The sequence below is a fragment of the Trichechus manatus genome, unplaced genomic scaffold (genome assembly GCF_000243295.1).
Source record: "Trichechus manatus latirostris isolate Lorelei unplaced genomic scaffold, TriManLat1.0 scaffold00395, whole genome shotgun sequence".
NCBI lineage: Eukaryota > Metazoa > Chordata > Mammalia > Sirenia > Trichechidae > Trichechus > Trichechus manatus.
Window position 1 is genome coordinate 217,485 of NW_004444331.1, and position 24,759 is coordinate 242,243.

The 24,759-nt window shown below is 40.2% G+C and overlaps 1 protein-coding gene across 7 annotated transcripts in view; it reads right to left on the reverse strand.

Annotated features, from left to right (window-relative positions):
- Window positions 1-568: 568 nt before the first annotated feature.
- The window catches only part of LOC105756007 (zinc finger protein 596-like), a 73,029-nt gene continuing 48,838 nt past the window's right edge, over window positions 569-24,759 (reverse strand). For 4 of the 7 annotated variants that reach the window (XM_023725763.1, XM_023725767.1, XM_023725765.1 and 1 more), the window contains 3 exons: window positions 5,744-5,839; window positions 5,150-5,232; window positions 570-4,686 (listed from right to left, as the gene is read on the reverse strand). In XM_023725763.1, the coding sequence (XP_023581531.1) occupies window positions 3,403-4,686; window positions 5,150-5,232; window positions 5,744-5,839 (1,463 nt within the window). In that variant the 3' untranslated portion in view covers window positions 570-3,402. Of the gene's footprint in view, window positions 4,687-5,149; window positions 5,233-5,743; window positions 5,840-24,759 lie in introns of all 7 variants that reach the window. The other 3 variants (XM_023725768.1, XM_023725770.1, XM_023725769.1) reach the window with 3 other exon arrangements.

Genomic DNA, 24,759 nt, shown 5'->3' on the forward strand with positions numbered 1-24,759 from the left:
CAAAAATCCTCACTAGACCAATAAGCAACATTCTGATAAATGGAGAAAATATTTAAGTTCTGAAGGATTTCATTTTACTTGGCTCTACAATCAACACCCATGAAAGCAGCTGTCAAGAAATCAAATGGCGCATTGTATTGGGCAACTCTGCTGCAAAAGGCCTCTTTAAAGTGTTATAAAGCAAAGATGTCACTTTAAGGACTAAAGTACACCTGACCCAAGCCATGGTGTTTTCAATCGCCTCATATGCATGTGAAAGCTGGACAATGAATAAAGAGGACAGAAGAAGAATGGATGCCTTTGAAGTATAGTGTTGGCAAATATTGAATATACCATAGACTACCAGAAGAACGAACAAATCTGTCTTGAAAGTACAGCCAGAATGCTCCTTAGAAGCGAGGATGGCGAGACTTCATCTCACGTACTTTGGACATGTTATTAGGAGGGACCAGTCCCTGGAGAAGGACACCATGCTTGGTAGAGGGTCAGAGATAAACAGGAAGACCCTCAACAAGATGGACTTCCACAGTGGCTGCAACAATGGGCTCAAGCATAACGATTGTGAGGTTGGTGCAGAACCGGGCAGTGTTTCGTTCTGTTGCACACAGGGTTGCTATGAGTCAGAACTGACTCCACAGCACCTAACCACAATGGGTCAAGGCAGACTGTGTGATCCTGCTCTGCTGTAGAAAGAGAATTTAAAAAAAAAAATGACTTGGAGAACACCTTAGACCAATTTTCATCAGGGAAAGCAAGGTGCAGTTGCAATTTTCATGTACCATCATAACGTGTTAAGTAAAAGATTGAGCTTGACTTGTATTTGCAGTCATATTATGGTAAAGTTATCTAAAAGATGGGTGTCTGATGGTTGGACAGGGCATGATTTCAGTGCTTGCAATAGGCACTATTTTCATAGATCTGCCTTTGTCTGATTGAAACATAGTGATGACTCCTCCCTCTACCTTCCTACAGAAGGAATATCCAACCTCGCTGGGGGAAAACATCAACTTCAGTCTCTTCCTGTTTGTTAGACAATTTCTGTTTATCATACAATAAAAAATAGGATCTATGCAAAACAGCAAGGAATGTGATGAATAAAAAAGAGAAATACAACAGACCCACATATATCTTGAGGTTTGAGTTAGAAAAAAAGGAATTTAGAATAAATATTATTATTTTACATAAAATAGAGGAAATTATAAGAAACATGAATAGATGAAGAAATGCAACTGCACAGGGTTTGGCAAACTGTAGTCATGGATGAACTTAACAGATATAAGCTTAACAAACATTACACACAGAAGGCAAGATTAATGAACTTAAAGATACATCAATATAAAATATTCAAATAAAAGCACCAAAAAAAAGTTGAGGATAGAGGTGGGCATTGCATCATCTCAGAAAAATGGGCTAAATTAATTATAATCATTTAGATTCTATTTTCCCATGTGTGAAACAGGGATATTAATCACATCCAAAAAAGTAGCAAGGAACGAGCCTTCTCTTGAAATCGTGGCAGAGTTGTGAGCTCCACTATTTTCTCTCCTAGGCTTCTGTATGTGTATAAAAAGGGTTGGGAGTCAGTCCAGGTTGGTGATTTGGGAATTCATTACTGATTTTTTTGGGAAATATGAACAAGGTCAAATTCTTAGCAGTTCATTCTTCTCTGTTTTGACAAGCAGTGTTCTGTATGATGCTGAGAGGCAATGTTTTATGGTTACATAAATTAGTATAAATATGTAAGGCATTCTGCAAATAGGACATTGCCTACATCTTACTGTTCTTCCATGTCTTCATCCTGAGGAATTTTCTAGCCAATGTACCCACAATCATCCAGGATTAAAAAAAAAAAAACAAAAACCAAATTAAATAGTTTCACTTGTAATTCCTTTTTAAACTTTGAAGACATTATTATATGGAATTAAAAAAAAAAGTACCATCAGACTTTGCTTATAAAGGGTGTTTATCCATGTTTACTTTCATCCTTAACATGTACATACATAACTCTAATAGTTAAGTAACAATTTCATGCTGTAAATGTTTCAGTTTATATTCAAAATTATTTTCTGATTGATCCAAATCTATGTGTTTGGTATTGTATTAAAAAATAGAAAATGATCAATATATTAGATTTTTCAGCAACATTTACCGTTTACATATATGCAAGTACTAATCTATTAAGTTTAATATCATTTCCTATAACTTCTTAGGAAATCCTGCATTTGGTATTCCCAGATCACATCACAGTCCCAAATTTTTTCAATAAGAGATCTTCTGTCAAAATTCTGAATCCTCTGCTAAATCTGTTCTCAAGGGTTCTTTTAAAGTTGTTTTTGCTTTATTCCAGTCTTGGTTTTCTGATATGAAATATAGGTGAAGTTTTGTTGTTTTCTACCTTGACTTTCAGACTTTTTTCTCCTCACTGGAGAACATTAATGCTAAGAAATGAGTGATTATTGAAGCCTTTCCTTCAGTCAAGACACTGAGTGTTTTATAGTGTGAATGCACACGTGTTCTAAAATGTTGCTCTATGAATAAATGACTTCATGATATTTCATTCAATAACTTCTCCATAGGCTTTATCTGGTATTACTCAAAAGGCTGTCCTAGTAAAGACTTCTCTCTCTTACTTCCTGTTTCAGTGGTGTCTTAGTTTCCTAGTGCTGCTATAACAAGATACCACAAAGAGGATAGCTTTAAAGAATAGAAATTAATTTTCTCAAACAGTTCTAGAAGCTAGAAGTCCAAATTCAGGGCTTCAGCAGGACATGTTCACACTCTGCTGTAAGGGAAGATCTTTTCTTGTCTCCTCCAGCTTCTGGCAGCCCCAGGTGTTTCTAAGCTTGTAGTTGTATGGTCACATGGCATCTGTCTTCCCCGTGTCTTTGTCTGTCCTCTTCTTTTATAAGACACTACTCAGAAGAGATTAGGACCCACCCTACTCCAACATAACCTCATTAACTGATAACAAAAGAAAAAACTTATTTCCAAACTAAATCACATTCACAGGTCCAGGGTTTAGGGGTTCAACATATCTTTTGGGGGCCACAATTCAATCTATAACAAGTGGTTATTCTCACATTGGGTTTTATTGTGCACACCAAGGCTGGTGAACTATTGAATGATACCACACAGTGATTACAGACCTCAAGTTTATCTCTTGAGAAGTTCATTCATTTTGTTTAAAGGCTCAATAAGTAAATGAGGGCATTTCTATATTGACCGCAGACATATTTTCTCACTCGTGCATTCCTTGGTTTAACAGAACTGTGACTGAAAACTCTTTCATATTTACTGTATTTCTACTGTGAGTTCTCTCATGTCATATATGGTCAGATCATTGACTAATGGATTTCCCACACAGAAGATATCCATATGGATTCTCTCTAGTATGAACACTGATTACAGACATAGTGTTCCTTCTATGTGTGATTCTGTTGGGTGCTGAAATGTTAAAGCTAAAGTTGAACTCTCTTCCACATTTATTAGATATATAGTATGACCGTTCTCATGATGTCTAAGGTCAGAACAATAAGTGAAGGCTTCCCCACATACATGGCATTCACACGGTTTCTCTCCAGTGTGTGTTTTCTCATGATTTCTAAGGTCAGAACACTGACTAAACGCCTTCCCACATAGTTGACAAACATGTGGCTTCTCTTTAGTATGAATTCTCTCATGTAGTCTCAGGTTAGAACTTCTACTGAAGGCTTTCCCACATATATGACATTCAAATGGTTTTTCTCCAGTGTGAGTTTTCTCATGATTTCTAAGGTCAGAACACTGACTAAAAGCTTTCCCACAGAGTTGACATCCATAAGGTTTCTCCCCAGTGTGAATTCTCTCATGTAGTCTCAGGTTAGAACTTCTACTAAAAGCTTTCCTACATATATGACATTCATATGGTTTCTCTCCAGTGTGACTTCTCTCATGTCGTCTAAAGTGAGAACAATTACTGAATGCTTTCCCACAGAGATGGCATTCATATGGCTTCTCTCCAGTGTGAGTTCTATTGTGTTGTATAAGGTCAGAAAAATTACTGAAGGCTTTTCCACATATATGGCATTCATACGGTTTCTCTCCAGTGTGAGTTCTATTGTGTTGTTTAAGGCCAGAACTTTGAATAAAGGCTTTCCCACAAAGATGACATACATATGGTTTCTCTCCAGTATGAATTCTATTGTGTTGTATAAGATCAGCACAATTAGTGAAGGCTTTCCCACACAGATGACATACATATGGTTTCTCTCCAGTGTGAATTCTCCCATGTTGTCTAAGGTTAGAATTTGTACTGAAGGCTTTCCCACATACATGGCATTCATATGGTTTCTCTCCAGTGTGAGTTCTATAGTGTTGAGTAAGGCCAGAAAAATTACTGAAGGCTTTTCCACATATATGACATTCGTATGGTTTCTCTCCAGTATGAGTTCTAATGTGCTGTTTAAGGCCAGAGCTTTGAATAAAGGCTTTCCCACATAGATGACACTCATATGATTTACTTCTAGAGTGAATTTGCTTATGTTGATTGAAGGATGACTGGTCAGTAAGGGATCTTAAAAATTCTTTGCTGGTATTGTGTTTCTTTCCCATGTGATTTAACATATGTTGAGTCAATGTAAAGCTGTGAGTGAAATCTTCTCCCAAATCATTGCATTCAAAGGTATCCTCTCCAGTGAGAGATCTCTGCTTTGGGAAGGACATGAAAGACAAAAGTTTATTTACATTCGTTCATTAATTCATTTCTCTACATATGAATTCTGTAATAATGAAGTCATTCAGTGAACAACTCCAGTGAAAATCTCTTCCATGTAAGTTACATATACATGGTATGTTACTCTTCTGCATGCACAGAGATTTACTCTTGCAGCATGCCAATTGCAAGGCTATCAGATTGATTCTAAAGAATTCATTACATTTCAAAACTATATCTATGAGACATGCTTATGCAATTGTTCTTTTTATGAGAACTGAGGTTATAGTTTTCAGCACAGGGTAATTTCTTCCCTAAATTCCAATGAACCAAAACTTTCTGCTAGGACAGCACTTAATTACAACCTTAAATACAGTAAGGTAATTGTGCTAAACTCCTAACTTAATCCATTCACAGGTCTCTATGTGGATGGTCAAGATTCACACCTGTGAAGCTTACCAATGCCATGATGGTTGGTGTGTCCTTCCTGGAGATATGCTGCAAGGATACCATTTCTTCTTTGTTAAGGCCAGTTTCCCCGCCTGAAATAATTGAAAAAATAATAATTTGTCAGAGTGGCATTAGGGGAATTAAAATGTTGAAAAGTATTGGCCCATGTACGTTTCAAATATTGACACCTATATGTAAAAAGAATATCAAATTAAGGAATAATCTAGGTAGTAGAAATACACGATAGGATATGGACATTTAAAAACATTTTCAATATTGCAAAATTGAGAATAAAACAAAGACGGGATGTTGGGGAGCTAAAGAGGAAAAATCTTCAAAGATTTTCCAGGACAAAAGCCATTAAGAGAAAGTTCAATTACAATAAGTACATGAAGATTCATTCCTTAAGCCAAAGACAATGACAGAAAGACGTTGAATAGAAATAGGTATATGCAAGGAATAAATGACACAATCTGAAGAATTTTCCCTCAGTGTCCTTACCTACATGTTAATCACTTAAGGAAATATGCAGTTGGTATTTCCAAGCACCTACTCACGTAACAGGCTCCATCTTGTATTGAAACACAAGTGCCTGAAGCTCACCTGGACTCTGGTCTTGGAGAAATCCTATTCCTCCTCTCCACAGTTCCTCTCCTTGCTCCAGTTGGGAAATCACATCTGATTTGCAGAGGTGATTCCCTGTTTGTGGGGAAAAGATACATAGATTTTGAGTTGTATCCTGACAAAAGCGTATGATCAAGTCCAAGAAGTATACCTAGGAAGACACTGGAGGTCAGCTCAGAGAAGAGTACCTTGAACAGAGAACATTTATAATCCTTCACCAGCAAAATGATAACTTTTGACCATGCACCCAAACACATTAAGAACCTCTGCCTGTATTATTTTTTGAAAATATACCTAAAAAACATACACACATTCAACATTTTCGACAAGTACAATTCAATGACAATGGTTACATTCTTTGCATTACATCACCATTCTCAATATCTCTATCCTTATTTTTTCACCACCATTAACTAAGATTCTCTGTCCCCTGAAAAATTTCTGTTTTAGAGCTACTGTTGTAAATTTGATCTCATATACATAATTCTTTAAAAGAGCGCACCGCTCAAGGCAATCATTTTTTACTAATCAAGTTAAACTGTTACTTAAACACGATTTCATAGGATAGTTTCAGATCAAGGCTTAAAGATTATCTCAGGGCAATAGACTTGGGGGTTCCCCCAGTCTCAGTGGGTCCAGTTTGTCAGGTTTTTATAAGCATTTGAAATTCTGTTCAACATTTCTCCTCTTCTTGATCAGGATCTATCTATTGGGTCCTTGATCAAAATGTTCAGTAATGGTAGCCGGGCACGCTCTTATTCTCCTGGTCTCATGGCAATGGAGGTAACAGTTCATTGAGGCAGTTAGACTTGTAGTCATTTCTTTCTCTGATTCCTTGGTCTCCTTCTTCCTCTACTGTTCCAGGAGAAAATCAACCACCAAACCCACTGCTGTCAAGTCTATTCTGACCCATAGAGATCCTAGGGGACAGAGTAGAACGGCCCCATGAAGTTTCAAAGGAGCAGCTGGTGGATTCAAACTGCTGATCTTTTGGTTAGCAGCCAAACGCTTAACCACTGCACAAGGGCTCCGTTCCAGGAGAATAGAGACTAATTTAGTATCCTGGATGGCAACCTGCAAGCTTTAAAACCCCAGGTGCTACTCACCAAACTAGAAGGTATAACAGAGTCGAAAAACAATATACACCAATTGATTGGACAGACCCACAAAACCAAGACCCTAAACGGAGTACATAATGCATGGTGGAGTAGAGGGTCAATGAAAAAGAGGGAGACCCTCAACGAGATAGACTGACACAGTAGCTGCAGCGATAGGCTCAAACATAGCAAAGACGGGAAGGATAGCACAGGACTGGGCAGCATTTTGTTCTGTTGTACACAGGGCTGCTCTGAGTTGGAATTGACTCAATGGCACCTAACGATGAAAGAAGTCCACAAGAGCCCAAACACAACCATAAATATATCCCACCCAAATTTAGAGACCATCTGAAGAATAGATTGGATGCACTAAACATTAATGACTGAAAACCAGACGAGTTGTGGGATGACATCAAGGACATCATGAATGAAAAAATCAAGAGGTCATTAAAAAGACAGGAAAGGAAGAAAAGACCAAAATGGATGTCAGAAGAGACTCTGAGACTTACTTTTGAACGTCAAGCTGAACAGAAGATTTCAAAGGGTGGCTTGAGAAGACAAAGTAAAGTATTATAATGAAATGTACAAAGACCTACAGTTAGAAAACCAAAAGGGAAGAATATGCTCAGCATTTCTCAAGCTGAAAGAAATGAAGAGAAAATTCAACCCTCGAGCTGCAATACAAAAGGATTCTCTGAGCAAAATGTTGAACGACAAAGGAAGCAACAAAAGATGGAAAGAATACACAGAGTCACTGTACCAAAAAGAACTGGTCAACATTCAACAATTTCAGGAGGTAGCATATGATCAAAAACCAATGCTACTGAAGGAAGAAGTGCAAGCTGCACTGAAGGTACTGGTGAAAAACAAGGTTCCAGGAATTAAGAGAATACCAACTGAGATGTTTCAACATATGGATGCAGTGCTAGAGGTGCTCACTTGGCACTTGTCTATGCCAAGAAGTTTGGAAGACAGTAATCTGGTCAACCAACTCAAAGAGGTCCATGCTTGTGCCCGTTCCAAAGAAAGGTGATCCAACAGAACGCAGAAATTATCGAACCATTTCATTAATATCACATGCAAGTAAAATTTCCCTGACGATAACTCAAAAGTGGTTGCAGCAGCACATCAACAGGGAACTGCCAGAAATTCAAGCTGGATTCAGAAGATGATGTGGAATGAAGGATAACACTGCTGATATCAGATGGATCTCGGCTGAAAGCAGAGAACACCAGAAAGATGTTTACCTGTGTTTTACTGACTATGCAAAGGCATTCAACTGTGTGGATCATAACAAATTATGGATAACATTGTGAAGAATGGGAATTCTGGAACACTTAATTGTGCTCATGAGAAACCTGTACACAGACCAAGGGGCAGTCGTTTGAACAGAAAAAGGGGATACTGCACGGTTTAAGACCAAGAGGCAGTTGTTTGAACAGAAAAAGGGGATACTGCATGGTTTAAAATCGAAAGGTATGTCAGGATTGTATCCTTTTGCCATATTTATTCAATCTAAGCAGAGAAAATAATCAAAGAAGCTGGACTATATGAAGAAGAACTTGACATCAGGATGGGAGGAAGACTCATTAACAACCTGTGATTTGCAGATGATACAACCTTGCTTGCTGAAACCAAAGAGGACTTGAAGTACTTACTGATGAAAATCAAAGGCTACAGACTTCAATATGGACTACACCTCAACATGAAGAAAACAAAAATCCTCACAACTGGACCAATAAGCAATGTCCTGATAAACGGAGGTAATACTGAAATTGTCAAGGATTTCATTTTACTTTGATCCAAAATTAATGTTCATGGAAGCAGCAGTCAAGAAATCAAACGACCTACTGCATTGGGCAAATCTGCTGCAAAAGACCTCTTTAAAATATTAAGAAGCAAACATCACTTTAAGGACTAATGTGCACCTGACCTAAGCCATGGTATTTTCAATTGCCTCATATGCATGCCAAAGCTGGACTATGAATAAGCCAGACGGAAGATTAATTGATGCCTTGGAATTATGGTGTTGGTGAAGAATACTGACTATACCATGGACTGAACGAACAAATTGAACAAATCTATCTTGCAAGAAGTACAGCCAGAATCCTCTTTAGAAGTCAGGATGGTGAGACTTCATCTCACGTACTTTGGATATGTTATCAGTAGGGACCAGTCCTTGGATTGGGACATGATACTTGGTAAAGTGGAGGGTCAACGAACAAGAGTAAGCCCTCAAGAAGATGGACTGACACAATGATTGCAACAATGATCTCAAACATAGCACCAATTATGAGGACGGCGCAGGACCAGGCAGTGTTTTGTTCTGTTGTACACACGGTCACTGTGAGAAGGAAATGACTCAATGGCACCCAACAACAACAACAATAATGGGTAGAGGCTGGTAGATTTTAAGGAGCCTAACAGCAAAAGCCTAGACTGCCTTGAAGAAAATGTTGGTACAATTATGGACTTCAAAGGCAATTCTAGTGAAGGCTCTGACGGAAGTGAGGAGAGCCACAGAGAAAGTCTATCATCTTAGAAAATGATGAACTTGTGATTGGATAATGGAGGAAGGGCAATGCTTTGTATGCAATGGCAAAGAACTTGTCTAAATTATGTTCAAATGTCTGGTGGTAGATAGCACTTGTAGGTGATGAACTTGGATATTTAGCTGATGACATTTCTAAGCAAGGTCTTAAAGGGGCTGTACTTATAGTAAAATGCAAAACCAAAGAGATGGAATTAAAAATGAACTGTATGAAATGAAAACAGAACTTAAAGATCTGGGATATTTCATTGTACAAACTAAGGACATGTGTCCTAGAATGTTCACCAAGGATGTGGCTTCACAATATATTTTTTAAGAGATTAAGCCTGTGACTGATGAATCTAACCAACTACCACAGCAGAAAACCCATAGGCTGCGACTAAAGAATACAGACGAAAAAATGGGAGGAAAGAATGCTATCTGCCTCCTGGAATTATACAGGCAAGAAACGGGTCAAAGTAGCTATTTTGTTGTCCTCCAAGAAAAGAAACTGACCATCCCTGGAGCAGCTCGGAAATCAACAGAACTGTTGGAAGGAGCATGGAAAGTAAGATCTTCCCGGTTTCAAATGGTGGGATCTTCGCCAACTGGGTTCCAGAGTGTGCAGCTGCTGTTCATGAGTCATAGGGGGATGAGACCACTGCATAAAGCCGAGGGGGTGGGGCTGCTATGCCCAAAGGACAGAAGAACAGGGCCTGCCGGCCCAAGGGTGTGGGGCTGCTGCTCAGATGAAATAGAAGAATGGGGTGGCAAAAAGCTGAGGAAGCAGAATGGCTAGTGGGCCTGGAAGGTGGAGATGAAGCTAAGGCCCTAGGAGCATCCATCTAGAATCCAGAGAGCATGGCCAACATCCAGTCTGGAGGGCAGGGCCATGGCCTAGATGGTCTCAGAGAAGAAAAGATTATTTTCCAGCCTTGAGATCCAATGTAAATTGTTCTTTTCGGTTTTGGACTTGCCTGGTGCCTGTTATCCCTTCTTTCATTCAAATTACTCCCCTTTGTAATGGAAATGTCTACTTTGTTCCTGTTCCGCCATTTTATTTTGGAAACAAATAACTTATAATCTAGACTTCACAGTTCACAGATAAAGAGGACTACTGCCCCAGGATGGAATACACCTGAAGTCTCACCCGTATTTAATATAGATGATTCAGAAGATGAGATTTTGTACTTAGTGATTTCAGACCTTTGGGATGATGTGATGAGATGAATGTTTTGTATGCAGAAAGGACATGAATTTTGGGGGCCAAAGGGTGGAATGTTATGGACCGATTTCTTACCACCTGTATTAGGCTGGGTTCTCTAGAGAAGCAAAACCAGTAAAACGTGTAAACATACATATATGTATACACACATATATATACGTATATACATATACACATATATATTTATATCAAAGAAACAGCTCAGGCGAACGTGGAGGCTGCAACATCCCAAGCCCGTGGATTAGGATAGAGGCTTCTCCCGATTCACCTAGCTGCAGGGGCTAGCGAACCCAAGATCAGCAGGTCAGAAAGCAGGACTCTTGCTCACAGGCTGTGAATATCAACAAATCCCAAGACTGGCAAGCAAGACCACGAAGCTTCTCCTGATTCACATAGCTGCAGAGGCTAGCGAACCCAAGACTGGCAGGTCAGAAAGCAGGGCTCACTCACAGGCTGTGAAAATTGACGAATCCCAAGATCGGCAGATAAGCTGATAGCTCAAGTCCGAAGAACCAGAGGTCAAGGAACAGGAGGCAGCCACAGGATCCAGGGTGAGCAAAAACCTAGAATGTCTGCTTATATTTGGATGCAGGCCACACCCCCAAGGAAACTACCTTTCAACTGATTGGCTAACTCACAGCAAATTCAATTGTGGGAGTGATCACATATAAACACTAAGAATCATGACCCAGCCAAGTTGACACACAATCTTAACTATCACAGTCCACCCCTTGTCAACCTGGCACATGTACACATCTCCTTAAATCATACTCTGGATTAAAGACAATTATAAAGTCACATTTACGTCTAACCTGATATAACACGCATACAACTAAAAATGCATTACATCTTAAATTTTGTAAGTGAAGGAAACAAAAATATTTGATGCACACATACAAAGCAGAAATACTCAACAATTAAAGTCTCTGTTTCTGCAACAGGTCACATGGCCGTAACTGGTATTTAGAACTACCTTCTTCCACCACCCATTCCGTATTCCCTTTGCCCTCAGGAAACACCACAGCTGGTCGTTGATCTTTCTCTGGTGGGGTGACCCAAACCTTCATTCTTGAAGGGTATGGGCCATTATTAGTCATGTCGGAATTGGGTAGCTGTAGTTTTCCACTGACTTTAATCACAGGGCACGGTAGTGCTAAGAAATGCTCTAAGGGATCTCCTGCATTCCAGGCACACTCTTCTTTATCTCCATTATGTAATATCAATCTGATTTCCTCTTGGTAATCAGGATCAATCACACCAGCCAGTGTGGTAATTCCATTCTTTGCTTGTTGATTCAGAGGCATAACGAGCCCAAAGTGGCCAGGTGGCATTCTTACTTCAATGGAACCAGCGATGTGTCTCAAGGTGGGAGCATTCCTCCCTTTGGAACTCAGACCTCCAGACCTGCAGAGCATAAAGTCAACGGAACAGGAAGGAAAAATCTTGCAAGTGGGTCACTAGGGGTAATAGTGAGTGGTGCCACTCCCATTTCCACCCTTTGTTTCCTGGACCCATGAATCCTGGCTACAAGAAAAACAGCGCAATATATTGGGCGCTCATTTAGAGCATATACAGCCTCCTAGAGAAGACTGCCCCCACCCTGCAAGGTATTGTCACCTAGCTGGTGCTGTAATTGTGTCCTTAGAAGACCATTCTATCATTCTATCAAGCCAGCTGTGTCAGGATGATGGGGAACATGGTAAGATCAGTGAATTCAATGAGCATGGGCCCACTGCTGCACTTCATTTGCTGTGAAGTGAGTCTCTTGATCCAAGGAAATGCTGTGTAGGACACCATGACGGTGGATAAGGCATTCTGTAAGTCCACGGATGGCAGTTTTCGCAGAAGCACTGTGTGCAGTGAAGGCAAATCCCTATCCAGAGTAAGTGTCTATTCCAGTAAGGACAAAACGCTGCACTTTCCATGATAGAAGTGGTCCAATGTAATCAACCTGCCACCAGGTAGCTAGCTCATCACCTCCAGGGCTGGTGCCGTATCAGGGACTCACTGTTGGTCTCTGCTGCTGGCAGATTGGGCACTCAGCAGTGCCTGTAGCCAAGTCAGCCTTGGTGAGTGGAAGTCCATGTTGCTGGGCCCATGCATAACCTCCATCCCTAACACCATGGCCACTTTGTGCATGAGCCCATTGAGCAATGACGGGAATACCTGAGGAGAGAGGATGAGTGGTTTCCACAGAACGTGTCATCCTATCCACTTGATTGTTTAAATCATCCTCTGCAAAGGTCACCCTTTGGTAAGCATTCACATGAGACACAAATATCTTCATTTCTTTGGCCCATTCAGAGAGGTCTATCCACATACCTCTTCCCCATAAATCCTTGTCTCCAATTTTCCAATCACGTTTTTTCCAAGACCCTGACCACCCAGCCAAACTATTGGCCACAGCCCAGGAATCCATACACAATCGCACATTTGGCCATTTCTCCTACCAAGCAAAGTGAACAACCAGGTTCACTGCTTGACGTTCTGCCCATTGAGAGGATTTCCCTTCACCATTGTCCTGCAGGGAAGTCCAAGAAAGATGTAGTGCTGCCGCTGTCCACTTTCGAGTGGTGTCTGCATGTCACGCAGTACCACCTGTAAACCAGGCATGAGTTTTCTCTTCTTCAGTCAACTGATGATAAGGAACTCCCCACGAGGCCATAGGTGCAGACTGGGAGACAGAAGGTAATGTGAAAGGAGTGGAGACCACAGGCCTTTGGGGCACTTCCTCATGCAACTTACTTGTGTCTTCAAGTCCTCCTCAGGCCTGATCTTGTATATACCACTTCCATTTAATGATGGAGTGCTGCTGTGCATGTCTAACTTTATGATTCTGTGGGTCAGACAACACCCAGTTCATGATGGGCAGCTCAGGCGACACGGTGACTTGCTGTCCCGTGGTTAAGGGTTCAGTCTCTACCAAGGCCAGAAAAAAGCCAAAAGTTTTTTCTCAAAAGGAGAGTAGTTATCTGCAGAGGATGACAGAGCTTAGCTCCAAAATCCTAAGGGTTTGTGCTGTGACTCACCAATAGGGCCTGTCACAGGCTCCAAACAACATCTCTATCTGCCACTGCCACCTCAAGCACCATTGGATCAGCTGGATCATATGTCCACGTGGCAGAGCAGCTTGCACAGCAGCCTGAACCTGTTGCAGAGCGTTATCTTGTTCTGGGCCCACTCAAAACTAGCAGCTTTTTGAGTCACTTGATAAATAGGCCAGAGTAACACACCCAAATGAGAAATACGTTGCCAAAAAATCCAGAGGCCCCCAGATATTGTGCCTCCTTTTTAGTTGTGGGAACAGCCAGATGCAAAAACTTATCTTTCACTTTAGAAGTAATGTCCTGCCATGCCCCACACCACTGGACCCCTAGAAATTTCACTGAGGTGGAAGGTGTCTGAATTTTTGAGGGATTAATTTCCCACCCTCTAGCATGCAAATATTTTACCAATAAATTCAGTTATTGACACTTCTTCCTTACTGGGTCCAATTAGTATAATGTCATCCATGTAATGGACCAGTCTGACGTCCTGTAGAAGGCAAAGGCGATCAAGGTCCCTGCGGACTAAATTATGACATAGGGCTGGAGAGTTCATGTAGTTCTGAGGAAGGCAAGTGAAAGTGTATTGCTGGCCTCGCCAGCAGAAGGTAAACTGCTTCTGGTGGTCCTTTGAAACAAATACTGAGAAAAAGGCATTAGCCACGTCAATAGCTGCATACCAGGTACCAGGAGATGTATTAATTTGCTCAAGCAGTAAAACGACATCTGGAAAAGCAGCTGCAATTGGAGTCACCACCTGATTAAGTTTTCGATAATCTACTATCATTCTCCAAGATCCATCTGTTTTCTGCACAGGCCAAATAGGCGAGTTGAATGGGGATGTGGTGGAAATCACCATCCTTGCATCCTTCAAGTCCTTGATGGTGGCAGTAATCTCAGCAATCCCTCCACGAACGTAGTATTGCTTTTGGTTTACTATTTTCCTAGGTAGGGGGAGTTCTAATGGCTTCCACTTAGCTTTTCCTACCATAATAGCCTTTACTGTATTTGCGGGGATCCAATGCGTGGGTTCTGCCAGTTGCTAAGTATATCTATACCAATTATGCATTCTGGAACTGGGGAAATAACTACAGGATGGGTTCGGGAACCCAATGGACCTAATGTGAGACGGACACGAGCCAAGACTCCATTAATAACCCGACCTCCATATGTCCCCACTCTGACTGGTGGGCCACAGTGATGTTTTGGGTCTCCGGGAATTAGTGTAAGTTCAGAGCCAGTATCCAGTAATCGTGAAAGTCTGATTATTTCCTTTTCCCCAGTGAACAGTCACTCTGATAAAGGGCCGTAGATCCCTTTGCGGGAGGCTGGGAGAAAGATTAAACAGTAAAAATTTTTGGCAGTGTATTGGAATCTCTCCTCAAGGGGACCCAGCCTCCCCTTAATTCAAGGGGTTGTGGGTCTTTAAACTCGCTCAAATCTGGGAATTGATTAAATGACCACGACTCTACTCTGGCGATATGAGTTAGACTGCTGTTCACCTGAGTTCAAATTCATCCGTTAATAGCTCAAGTAAATATCTAGATTTCCTATCTATTTCACTCCTAGGGACACCATGAGTAAGTAACCATTGCCATAAATCCATGTGAGTCAGATTATTCTGATTACTGCTTTGACTCTTCAATTACTGTAACCACACCCACCTTATCTTTGTTGATTGAGTGCAGCCACTTTGCCCTTACTACCACGGGGTCCAATCAGCCCCATTGTAGTTAGGTGTCTTAATTCAGTTAGGGCACTTCTCATTGTCAATCTGCCTTACACAAAATAGCAATCACAGAGCTCAAGGATGCTGGAGCTCCCTTCACAAATTTGTTCCTCACAGTTGGTAAAAGGTGTGTCCTCTGGGTACTGCATGTGTGGGTCTATGGGTCTAATCTGATAAATCCACTCTAGCATGCCAATTTTCCTAAGCCTTTGGATACCTTCTTCTACAGTATACCAAGGCAGGTCTGGTACTTCAACTTGATTGAGAGTAGGCCACCTTGTAATCCATGCTGCAGCAACCCAACCAAATAAACTATTAGATCCTTTCCTAACTTTTCGAGTTGAAACACTGAATGAACAATCTGTGCTTAGTAGACCCATATCAATAAACTCAGACTGATCCATCTGTATGTTCCTTGCATCATTATCCCACAACCTTAATAGCCATTCCCACACATATTCCCCAGGTTTCTGTTTGTACATTGTAGAAAAGTCAAGCAGCTCTTTTGGAGTGTAGCATACTTCCTCCTGGGTCACACTTAGTACTTCACTTTTGGGGGCTCCCTGGGACTTAAGTCTAGTTTTAGGTCTAGATGCCAGAATCGGTAGCGTGGAATTGTTTTGGGAACATTCAACATTGTCTTGTAAAGCATCTGACTCAGGCAATGCCCCAGGCAATGACTCAGGTAAGAGCTCTTCAGAGGCAGCTGGGCTAGGCCTAATTTCATTAGATGGGAGTGGAGGGGCTAATGGTTTTTCTGGGCAGGGTGGTTTCGCAGACAAACATGAAGTAATCTCTTCAGATGGGAGTGGTTCTGCTAGCAGGAATGGTTCAATAGAATTTAGGGGCTCAGCATCCCCATCTTCAGATTATCTGTCCATATGTACCCACCCCAAGTTTCAGGATCTCATTTCTTCCTAATCAATGCCCTGACTTTAAGTTCAGACACCTCTCGAGGTTGACAATTGAGCCACCGTTGTAATTCAGCCATTCTTAAATAAGATTTTGGGTTTGGTTTTTGGCAATTTCAGCTCTGTTACTACAAGAAATAAGGCTTTCTTTCAAAGCACAAGTGGAAGCCTGGTGGTAACTTATGCAGCACCTGAGCTTTGACCCTGAGCACATCTCTTTCATTCACCAGTTTGTCTAGCAAAAGTAGGACCAACCAACCAGCTTCTTTATACTTCTCATTGTGACAAAACTGCAGAAAGACATCACACATATGTTCACCCCGAGCCTCGCCTTTCACCAATACCTGATCTGCTGGTGGTGATATTTTGCGTATTTGTATCGCCACCTTACGTCATGGATTAGCAGTGCCCTCTTTACTGCTGGAAGCAGAGTAATCAACATCTTTAAGACTAACCAGACTTGAGAACCAACTTAGAAAACTTATTCTTACAATTTTGTTTCTCTAGAAGCACTCTTGGTACCAAATGTCTTAGGTTGGGTTCTCCAGAGAAGCAAAACCAGTAAAACCACTAAAGCGCATAAATATATATAAAGATTGATATCAAATAGCTTACGTGATTGTAGAGGCTAGAATGTCCCAAGTCTGTGGATTAGGATAGAGGCTTCTCCTGATTTACTTAGCTGCAGGGGCTAGCGAACCCAAGATCAGCAAGTAAGAAAGCAGGGCTCTTGCTCACAGGCTGTGAATATCAACAAATCCCAAGACTGACAGGCAAGACCACAAGGCTTCTCCTGATTCATGCAGCTGCAGGGGCTGGCGAACCCAAGATCGACAGGTCGGAGAGCAGGGCTGGCTCACAGGCTGTGAAGATCGATGAATCCTGACATCGGCAGATAAGCTGATAGCTCGAATCTCAAGAAGTGGAGGTCAGATGAACAGGAGGCAGCCACAGGATCCAGAGTGAGCAAAAAGCCAGAATGTCTGCTTATATTCGGATGCAGGCCACACCCCCAAGGAAACTCCCTTTGAACTGACTGGCTACTCACAACAGAGTCAATCATGGGAGTGGTCATACATAAACACTGAGACTCATGACCCAGCCAAGTTGACACACAATCTTTACCATAACACTACTCAAAATATGTGTTGTAAATCCTCATCTCTATGCCTGTGATTTATAATCTCAGTTGCAAATGGGTTGTCTTTGCTATGTTAATGAGGTAGGGTTAGTGTAGGGTGTGTCTTGAGCCAATATCTTTTGAGATGTAAAAAAAATTAAAAGAAGCAAAGGAAAAAAGCAGAGATGGGGGAAGATAAATGCCAAGCCACATGAAGACTGCCCAGTAGCAGTAGCTCAGAATAGACAAGGACCTTCCTCCAGAGCTGTAAGAGAGAAAGCCTTCTCCTAGAGCTGACACCCTTAATTCGGAATGCTAGCCTCCTAAACTGGGAGAAAATAAATTTCTGTTTGATGAAGTCTCCCACTTGAGGTATTTCTGTTACAGCAACACTGGATAAGACAATTACTTTCTGTTCATGTCATTTCATAAAAGTACTTTTTTTTGTGATTGACTTATTTCACTCAATACAATGTACTCCAGCTTCATCCACATTGTAAGATGTTTCGAGAACTCATTTTTCTTTATTGCTTAGTATTTCATTGTATGTATGTACCATATTTTACTTATGCATTCATCCATTGATAAGCACTTGTGTTGTTTCCATCTTTTTGGTATTATGAATAGGGTTGCAATGAACGTAAGTGTACATATGTCTGTTCGTATCACTTCTAGATCCCTAAGGTATATACCTAGGAGTGGAACTGCTGGGTCATATGGCAGCTCTACCTCTAGTTTTCTGAGGAATTGCCAAACTGTTTACCACAACAGTGGTACCATTCTGAATTCCCACAGCAATGGATGAGAATTCCAATTTCTCCACATCCCTTCCATACTTGTTATTTTCTGTTTGTTTTACTAAATCTTAGTCATCCTTGTGAGAGTGAAATGGTATCTCTTTGTGGTTTTGATTTGCATTTCTCTGACGGCTACTGACATTGGGTATTTTTTCATGTGTCTACTGGCCATCTGAATATCTTTTTTGGCAGAGCATCTGTTGAGGGCCTTTGCTCGGTTTTTGATTGGGTTATTTGTCTTTCTGTTAAGTTGTAGTTTTCTATATACTTTAGATATTAGACCTTTATCCAGAGTTTTCCAAAGATTTTTCTTCCCAGTCTATAGTGTCTCTTTCCTCTTTTGATAGTCTTTTTTTTTTTTTTAATTATGATTTAGGTGGAAGTTTACAGAGCAAATTAGGTTCTCGCTCAGAAATTTATACACAAATTGTTTCATGGCATTGGCTACAATCCTGCCTTGTGTCAGCACTCTCCCCCTTTCCCTTTTCACCCTGGGTTCACCATGTCCATTCATCCAGTTTTCCTGTCCTCTTCCACCTTCCCGTCTTTGTTCCTGGGAAGGTGTTGCCCATTTATTTGATCTTGTATACTTGACTGATCTAAGAAGCACATTCCTCACATGTCCTATTGTTTGTCTTACAGGCCTGCCTAATCTTTGGCTGAAAGGTGGACTTTGGGAGTGGTTTGGAGTCTGAGTTAGAAGGGTGTCTGGGGGCCATAGTCTTGAGAGCTCCTCTAGTCTCTGTCAGACCAGTAAGTCTGGTCTTTTTTGTGAATTTGATCATTTGCCCTACATTTTTTTCCCATTCTGTCCAGGACCCTCTACTGTAATCCCGGTCAGAGCAGTCGGTAGTGGTAGCTGGGCACCATCTATTTCTTCTGGTCTCAGGCTGTGGTTCATGTAGTCCATTAGTCCTTTTGGACTAATTGCTCCCTTGGGACTTCAGTTTTTTTTTAATTCTCCTTTGCTGTGGACTAGAAGAGACTAATAGTTGTATCTTAGATGGCCACTCACAAGTTTTTAAGACCCCAGACAATACTCACCAAAATAGGATGCGAACACTGTCTTTAAGAACTATATTGTCCCAAGTGACATAGATGTCCCCCGAGTCTACAGTCCTTTGCCTTCCAGCCTGGGAACTTCATCCTGTGAGGTGTTTAGTTATGTCTAGGTGGACTCCCTGACTGTGTCACTTGTGTGCTCTATTGTCTCTATTCATATATAAGGAAAACCTACAATCATGTATTTAGAAATTTCCACCTCTGAACCTGTATCTGACAATGGTTGTGTTCCCTTACACCCTCCATCACCTCCTGGCATAGCTATCTATGTAGCAATTCATAGATCACTGTTTGTTGATTCTATTGTTGCAGAATGGTCTACGCTATAGTAGTTACCACCGTCGTCCTTTATTCCTGTGTTCCTCTCCGTGTCTTCTCTAACCTTGGTCATGTTGTGCTGACGTCTCCATGTTACATCTGACTTTCCCTCCACCAATATCAACTGGTGTCTATTATATCTTTAAAGTGGTGAAAAGCAAAGATGTCACCTTGAAGTCTAAGATGCACCTGACCCAAGCCATGGTATTTTCAATTGCATCATATGCATGCAAAAGCTGGACAATGAATAAGGAAGACCAAAGAAGAACCGCTGCCTTCGAATTGTGGTGTTGGCAAAGAATACTGACTATACCATGGAGTGTCAAAAGAACGAACAAATCTGTCTTGGAAGAAGTACACAGAATGCTCCTTAGAAGGAAGGATGGCAAGACTACATCTTACATACGTTGGACATGTCAAGAGGGATCAGTCCCTGGAGAAGGACATCATGCTTGGTAAAATAAAGGGTAAGTGAAAAAGAGGAAGATTCTCAATGAGATGGACTGACACAGTGGCTGCAACAATGGGCTCAAGCATAACAACGATTGTAAGCATGGCGCAGGACCAGGCAGTGTTTCGTTCTGTGGTACATGGGGTCGCTATGAGTCGGAACTGACTTGATGGCACCTAACGACAACAACTATCTCTTTGGTAATTATCCTTCCCTCCTCCTCCCATCCCTGGTAACCATCAAAGAGTCTTTTTACTTTTTTCTGTGTGTAAACCTTTTGCTGTTACTTTATAAAAGTGGTCTCATGTAATATTTGTCTTTTTGAGACTAACTTATTTCACTCAGCGTAATGCCCTCCAGATTGATCCATGTTGTGAGATGTTTCGTGGATTCATCATTCTTCTTTATCATTGTGTAGTATTCCATTGTGCGTATATACCACAGTTTGTTAATCCATTCATCTGTTGATGGGCACTTAGGTTGCTTCCACTTTTTTGCTATTGTCAATAATGCTGCAATGAACATGGGTGTGCATATGTCTATTCGTGTCCATGCTCTTATTTCTTTAGGGTATATACCTAGGCGCAGGATTACTAGATTATACGGTATTTCTATTTTGAGCTTTTTGAGGAAGAGCCATACCATTTTCCATTGTGGCTGTAGCGTTTTACATTCCCACCTGCAGCATACAAGAGTTCCAATCTCCCCACATCCTCACGAACGTTTGTTAATTTTTGTTTTTTTGACTCATGCCAGTAATGCTGGGGTAAGATGGTATCTCATTATAGTTTTGATTTACAACTCTAATTGGTAATGATTGTGAGCATTTCTTCATATGTTCGTTATAGCAGCCTGAATGTCTTCTTTGGTGAAGTGCCTGTTCATTTCCTTTGCCTATTTTTAAACTGGATTATTTGTTTTTTTTCTTGTTGAGGTGTTGAAGTTTTCTATAAATTTTAGAGACCCTTGTTGGATGTGACACAGCCAAAATTTGTTTTCCCAGTCTGTAGTTTCTCTTTCGGAGAAGTCTTTTGTTGAGCATAAGTGTTTAATTTTTAAGAGGTCCTTTTTTTCTGTGTGTGTATTTTTAGTTATGCTTACTAATCTATTTATGCCATATATCAGGGCCCCTAGCATTCTCCCTGATTTTTCTTCCATGATCTTTACTGTTTTAGGTTTTATATTTAGGTCTTTGATCCCTTTTGAGTTAGTTTTTGTGTATGGTGTGAGGTACAGATCCTGTTTCATTTTTCTACAGATAGATATCTGATTGTGCCGGCATCATTTGTTGAAGAGACTGTCTCTTCCCCATTCAATGATCTTTGGTCCTTTGTCAAAGATCAGTTGTCCATAGGTGGATAGATTTATGTCTGGGTTCTCAATTCTGTTTCATTGGTCTATGTGTCTGTTGTTTTATCGGTACTAGGCTGTTTTGACTACTGCGGCTATATAGTTAGGTGTTGAGATCAGGTAGTGTGAGGCTTCCTACTTTGTTCTTTTTTTTAATATGGCTTTACTTATCCAGGGCCTCTTTCCCTTCCATGTAAAGTTAGTGATTAGTTTTTCTATCTCGGTGAAGAATGCTATTGGGATTTGGATGGATTGCATTATATCTACATATTGCTTTGGGTAGTATTGATATTTTCATGATATTAAGTCTTCCTATCCAAGAGCATGGTATGTTTTTCCATTTATGTACATCTCTTGGTTTCTTGCAGGAGTGTTTTTGTAGCTGTCTTTGTCTTTTAAGTCCCTAGATTTATTTCTAAGTATTTTGTTTTTTAGGAGCTACTGTAAATGGTATTGTTTTCCTAATTTCCTTTTCACAGTTGTCTTTGTTGATGTAGAGGAATCCAACTCATTTTTGTATGTTAATCTTGTATCCTGCCACTTTGTTGAATGCTTCTATTAGTTCCAACAGCTTTCTTGTGGAGTCCTTAGAATTTTCTATATATAGAATCATATCATCTGCAAACAGGGATAGTTTTTACTTCTTCCTTACCAATGAAGATGCCCTTTATTTCCTTTTCTTGCGTTATTGTTCTCCCTAAGATTTCCAATATTGAATAAGAGTGGTGATAAAGGGCACCCTTGTCTGGTTCCCATTCTCAGGGGGAATGCTGTCAGAGTCCCTCTGCTGAGGATAACGTTGGCTGTTGGTTTTGCATAAATTCCCTTTATTATGTTGAGGAACTTCCCTTCTATTCCTATTCTGCTGAGAGGTTTTTTTTTTTTTTTATCAGAAATGGGTGTTGGACTTTATCAAATGCCTTGTCAGCATCAAATGAGATGAACATGTGATTCTTTTATTTATGTGACAGATTACATTGATTTGATTTTCTAATGTTGAACTAGCTTTTCATGTGTGGTATGAATCCCATTTGGTCATGATGTGTTATTTTTTTTGATATGCTGTTGTATTTTATTGGCTAGGATTCTGTCGAGAATTTTTCCATCTATATTCATGAGGGATACTGGTCTGTAGTTTTCTTTTTTAGTCGTGTTCTTGCCTGGCTTTGGTATTAACTAGGGTTATGCTGGCTTCATATAATGAGTTTGGGAGTATTCCTTCCTTTTCTATGTTCTGGAATAGTTTGATTAGAATTACCGTCAACTGTTCTTTGTAAGTTTGATAGAATTCTCCAGTGAAGCTGTCTGGACCAGGGCTTTTTTTGTTGAGAGTTTTTTTATGACCCCTTCAATTTCTTTTTTTGTTATGGGTCTGTTCAAAATTTCTGCCTCAGTTTGTGTTAGTTTAGGTAGGTGGTATGTTTCTAGAAATTTGTCTATTTCCTCTAGGTTCTCAAATTTGTTAGAGCACAGTTTTTCCTAGTAGTCTGTTATGATGCTTTTTATTTCAGTTAGTTCTGCTGTAGTGTCACCCAGCTCATTTCTTAATCAGGTTATTTGCATCTTCTCCATTTTTCTTTTGCCAATTTGGCTAGTAGTTTGACAATTTTATTAATTCTTTCAAAAAACTAGCTTCTAGTCTTGCTGATACTTTCTACTATTTTTCTTTTCTTGGTTTCATTTATTTCTGCTCTAATTTTCATTATTTCATTTCTTCTGGCAACTATGGGCTGATAAAGTTTTCTGATGAACATAAGTATTTAACTTATATGAGGTCCAAGTTATCTATTTGTCTTCTGTTGCTAGTGCATTCGTTGTTGTGTTTGATAATCTATCACTGAAGAAAACCAGGTCCTAAAGCTTTGCTCCTATATTTTCTTCCAAGAACTTTATGGTTTTAGATTTAACAGTTAGGTCCTTGATCCATTTTGAATTAGTTTTTGTGTATGGCATGAAATATGGATCTTGCTTCATTTTTCTGCGTGTGGAAATCCAGTTTTGCCCTCACCATTTGTTGAAGAGACTGTTCCTTCCTCATTAAATGAATTTTGGCTCCCTTGTAGAAAATCAATTGACCACAGATGTTTGGATTTATTTCTGGGTTTTCAAATCCATTCCATTGGTTTATGTGTCTATCATTAAACAAGTACAGGCTGTTTTGATTATGCAGCTGTGTAATATGTTTTAAAGTGTGAGGCCTCCTATTTTATTCTTCTTTAAAACTGCTTTGGCTATTCAGGGCCTCTTTCTATATAAAGTAGAGAATTAGTACTTCCATTTCTGTAAAAAATCCTGTTTGAATTTTGTTTGGGATTGTGTTCTATCTGTAGATCACTTTGGGTAGTAATGACATCTTGACTATTTTAAGTCTTCCATTTCACAAACACAGAACATCTCTCCATTTAGGTCTTCTTTAGTCTCTTTCAGCAGTGTTTTATAATTTTAAGTCTTTCACATCCCTGAAAAATTTATTCCTAGATATTTTACTCTTGTAGATGTTGCTGAAAATGGAGTTGTTTTCTTAATCTTTGGTTCAGATTTCTCGTTGCTGGTGTATAGAAACTCAAGTGATTTTTTGACCCTGTATCCTGAAACTTTGCTAAATTCCTCTACTAACTCTAGAGGCTTTTTAGTAGATTCTTTGGGATTTTCTACGTACAGGATCACGTCATCTGTGAAAAGAGATAGTTTTACCTCTTACTTTCTATTTTGGATACCTTTTATTTCTTTGTCTTAGTTTATTGCTCTGGCTACAACTTCCAGTACAATACTGAACAGGAGTGATAAGAGTGGGCATCCTTGGCTTGTTCCCATTTTCAAGGGGAAAGTTCTGAGTCTTTCTCCATTTAGTATAATGTTGGTGTTGGTTTTTCACAAATGACCTTAGTCATGTTGAAGAACTGATAAAATCTTTTGATGAACACAAATATTTAACTTTTGTGAGGTCCTAGTTGTTTATTTTAGTCTTCTGCTTGTGCATTTGTTGCTGTATTTGACAATTCATCATTGAAAATCGTTAGGTCCCATGATTTCGGGGAACATTTAGCTCAATTGGTGTAACACAGTTTATAAAGACAATGTTCTACATTCTACTTTGGTGAGTAGCGTCTAGAGTCTTAAAAGCCTGTGAGCAGCCATCTAAGATACTCCACTGGTCTCATCCCTTCAGCAGCAAGGGAGAATGAAGAGAACAGGATACAAGGAAAACGTTAGTCCGAAGGACTAATGGACCACAGCTACCAAGGCCTCCACCAGACTGAGTCCAGTACAGCTAGACGGTGCCTGGTTGCCACCACTGACTGCTCTGACTGGGATCACAACAGAGGGTTCTGGACAGAGCTGGAGAAGGATGTAGAGCATA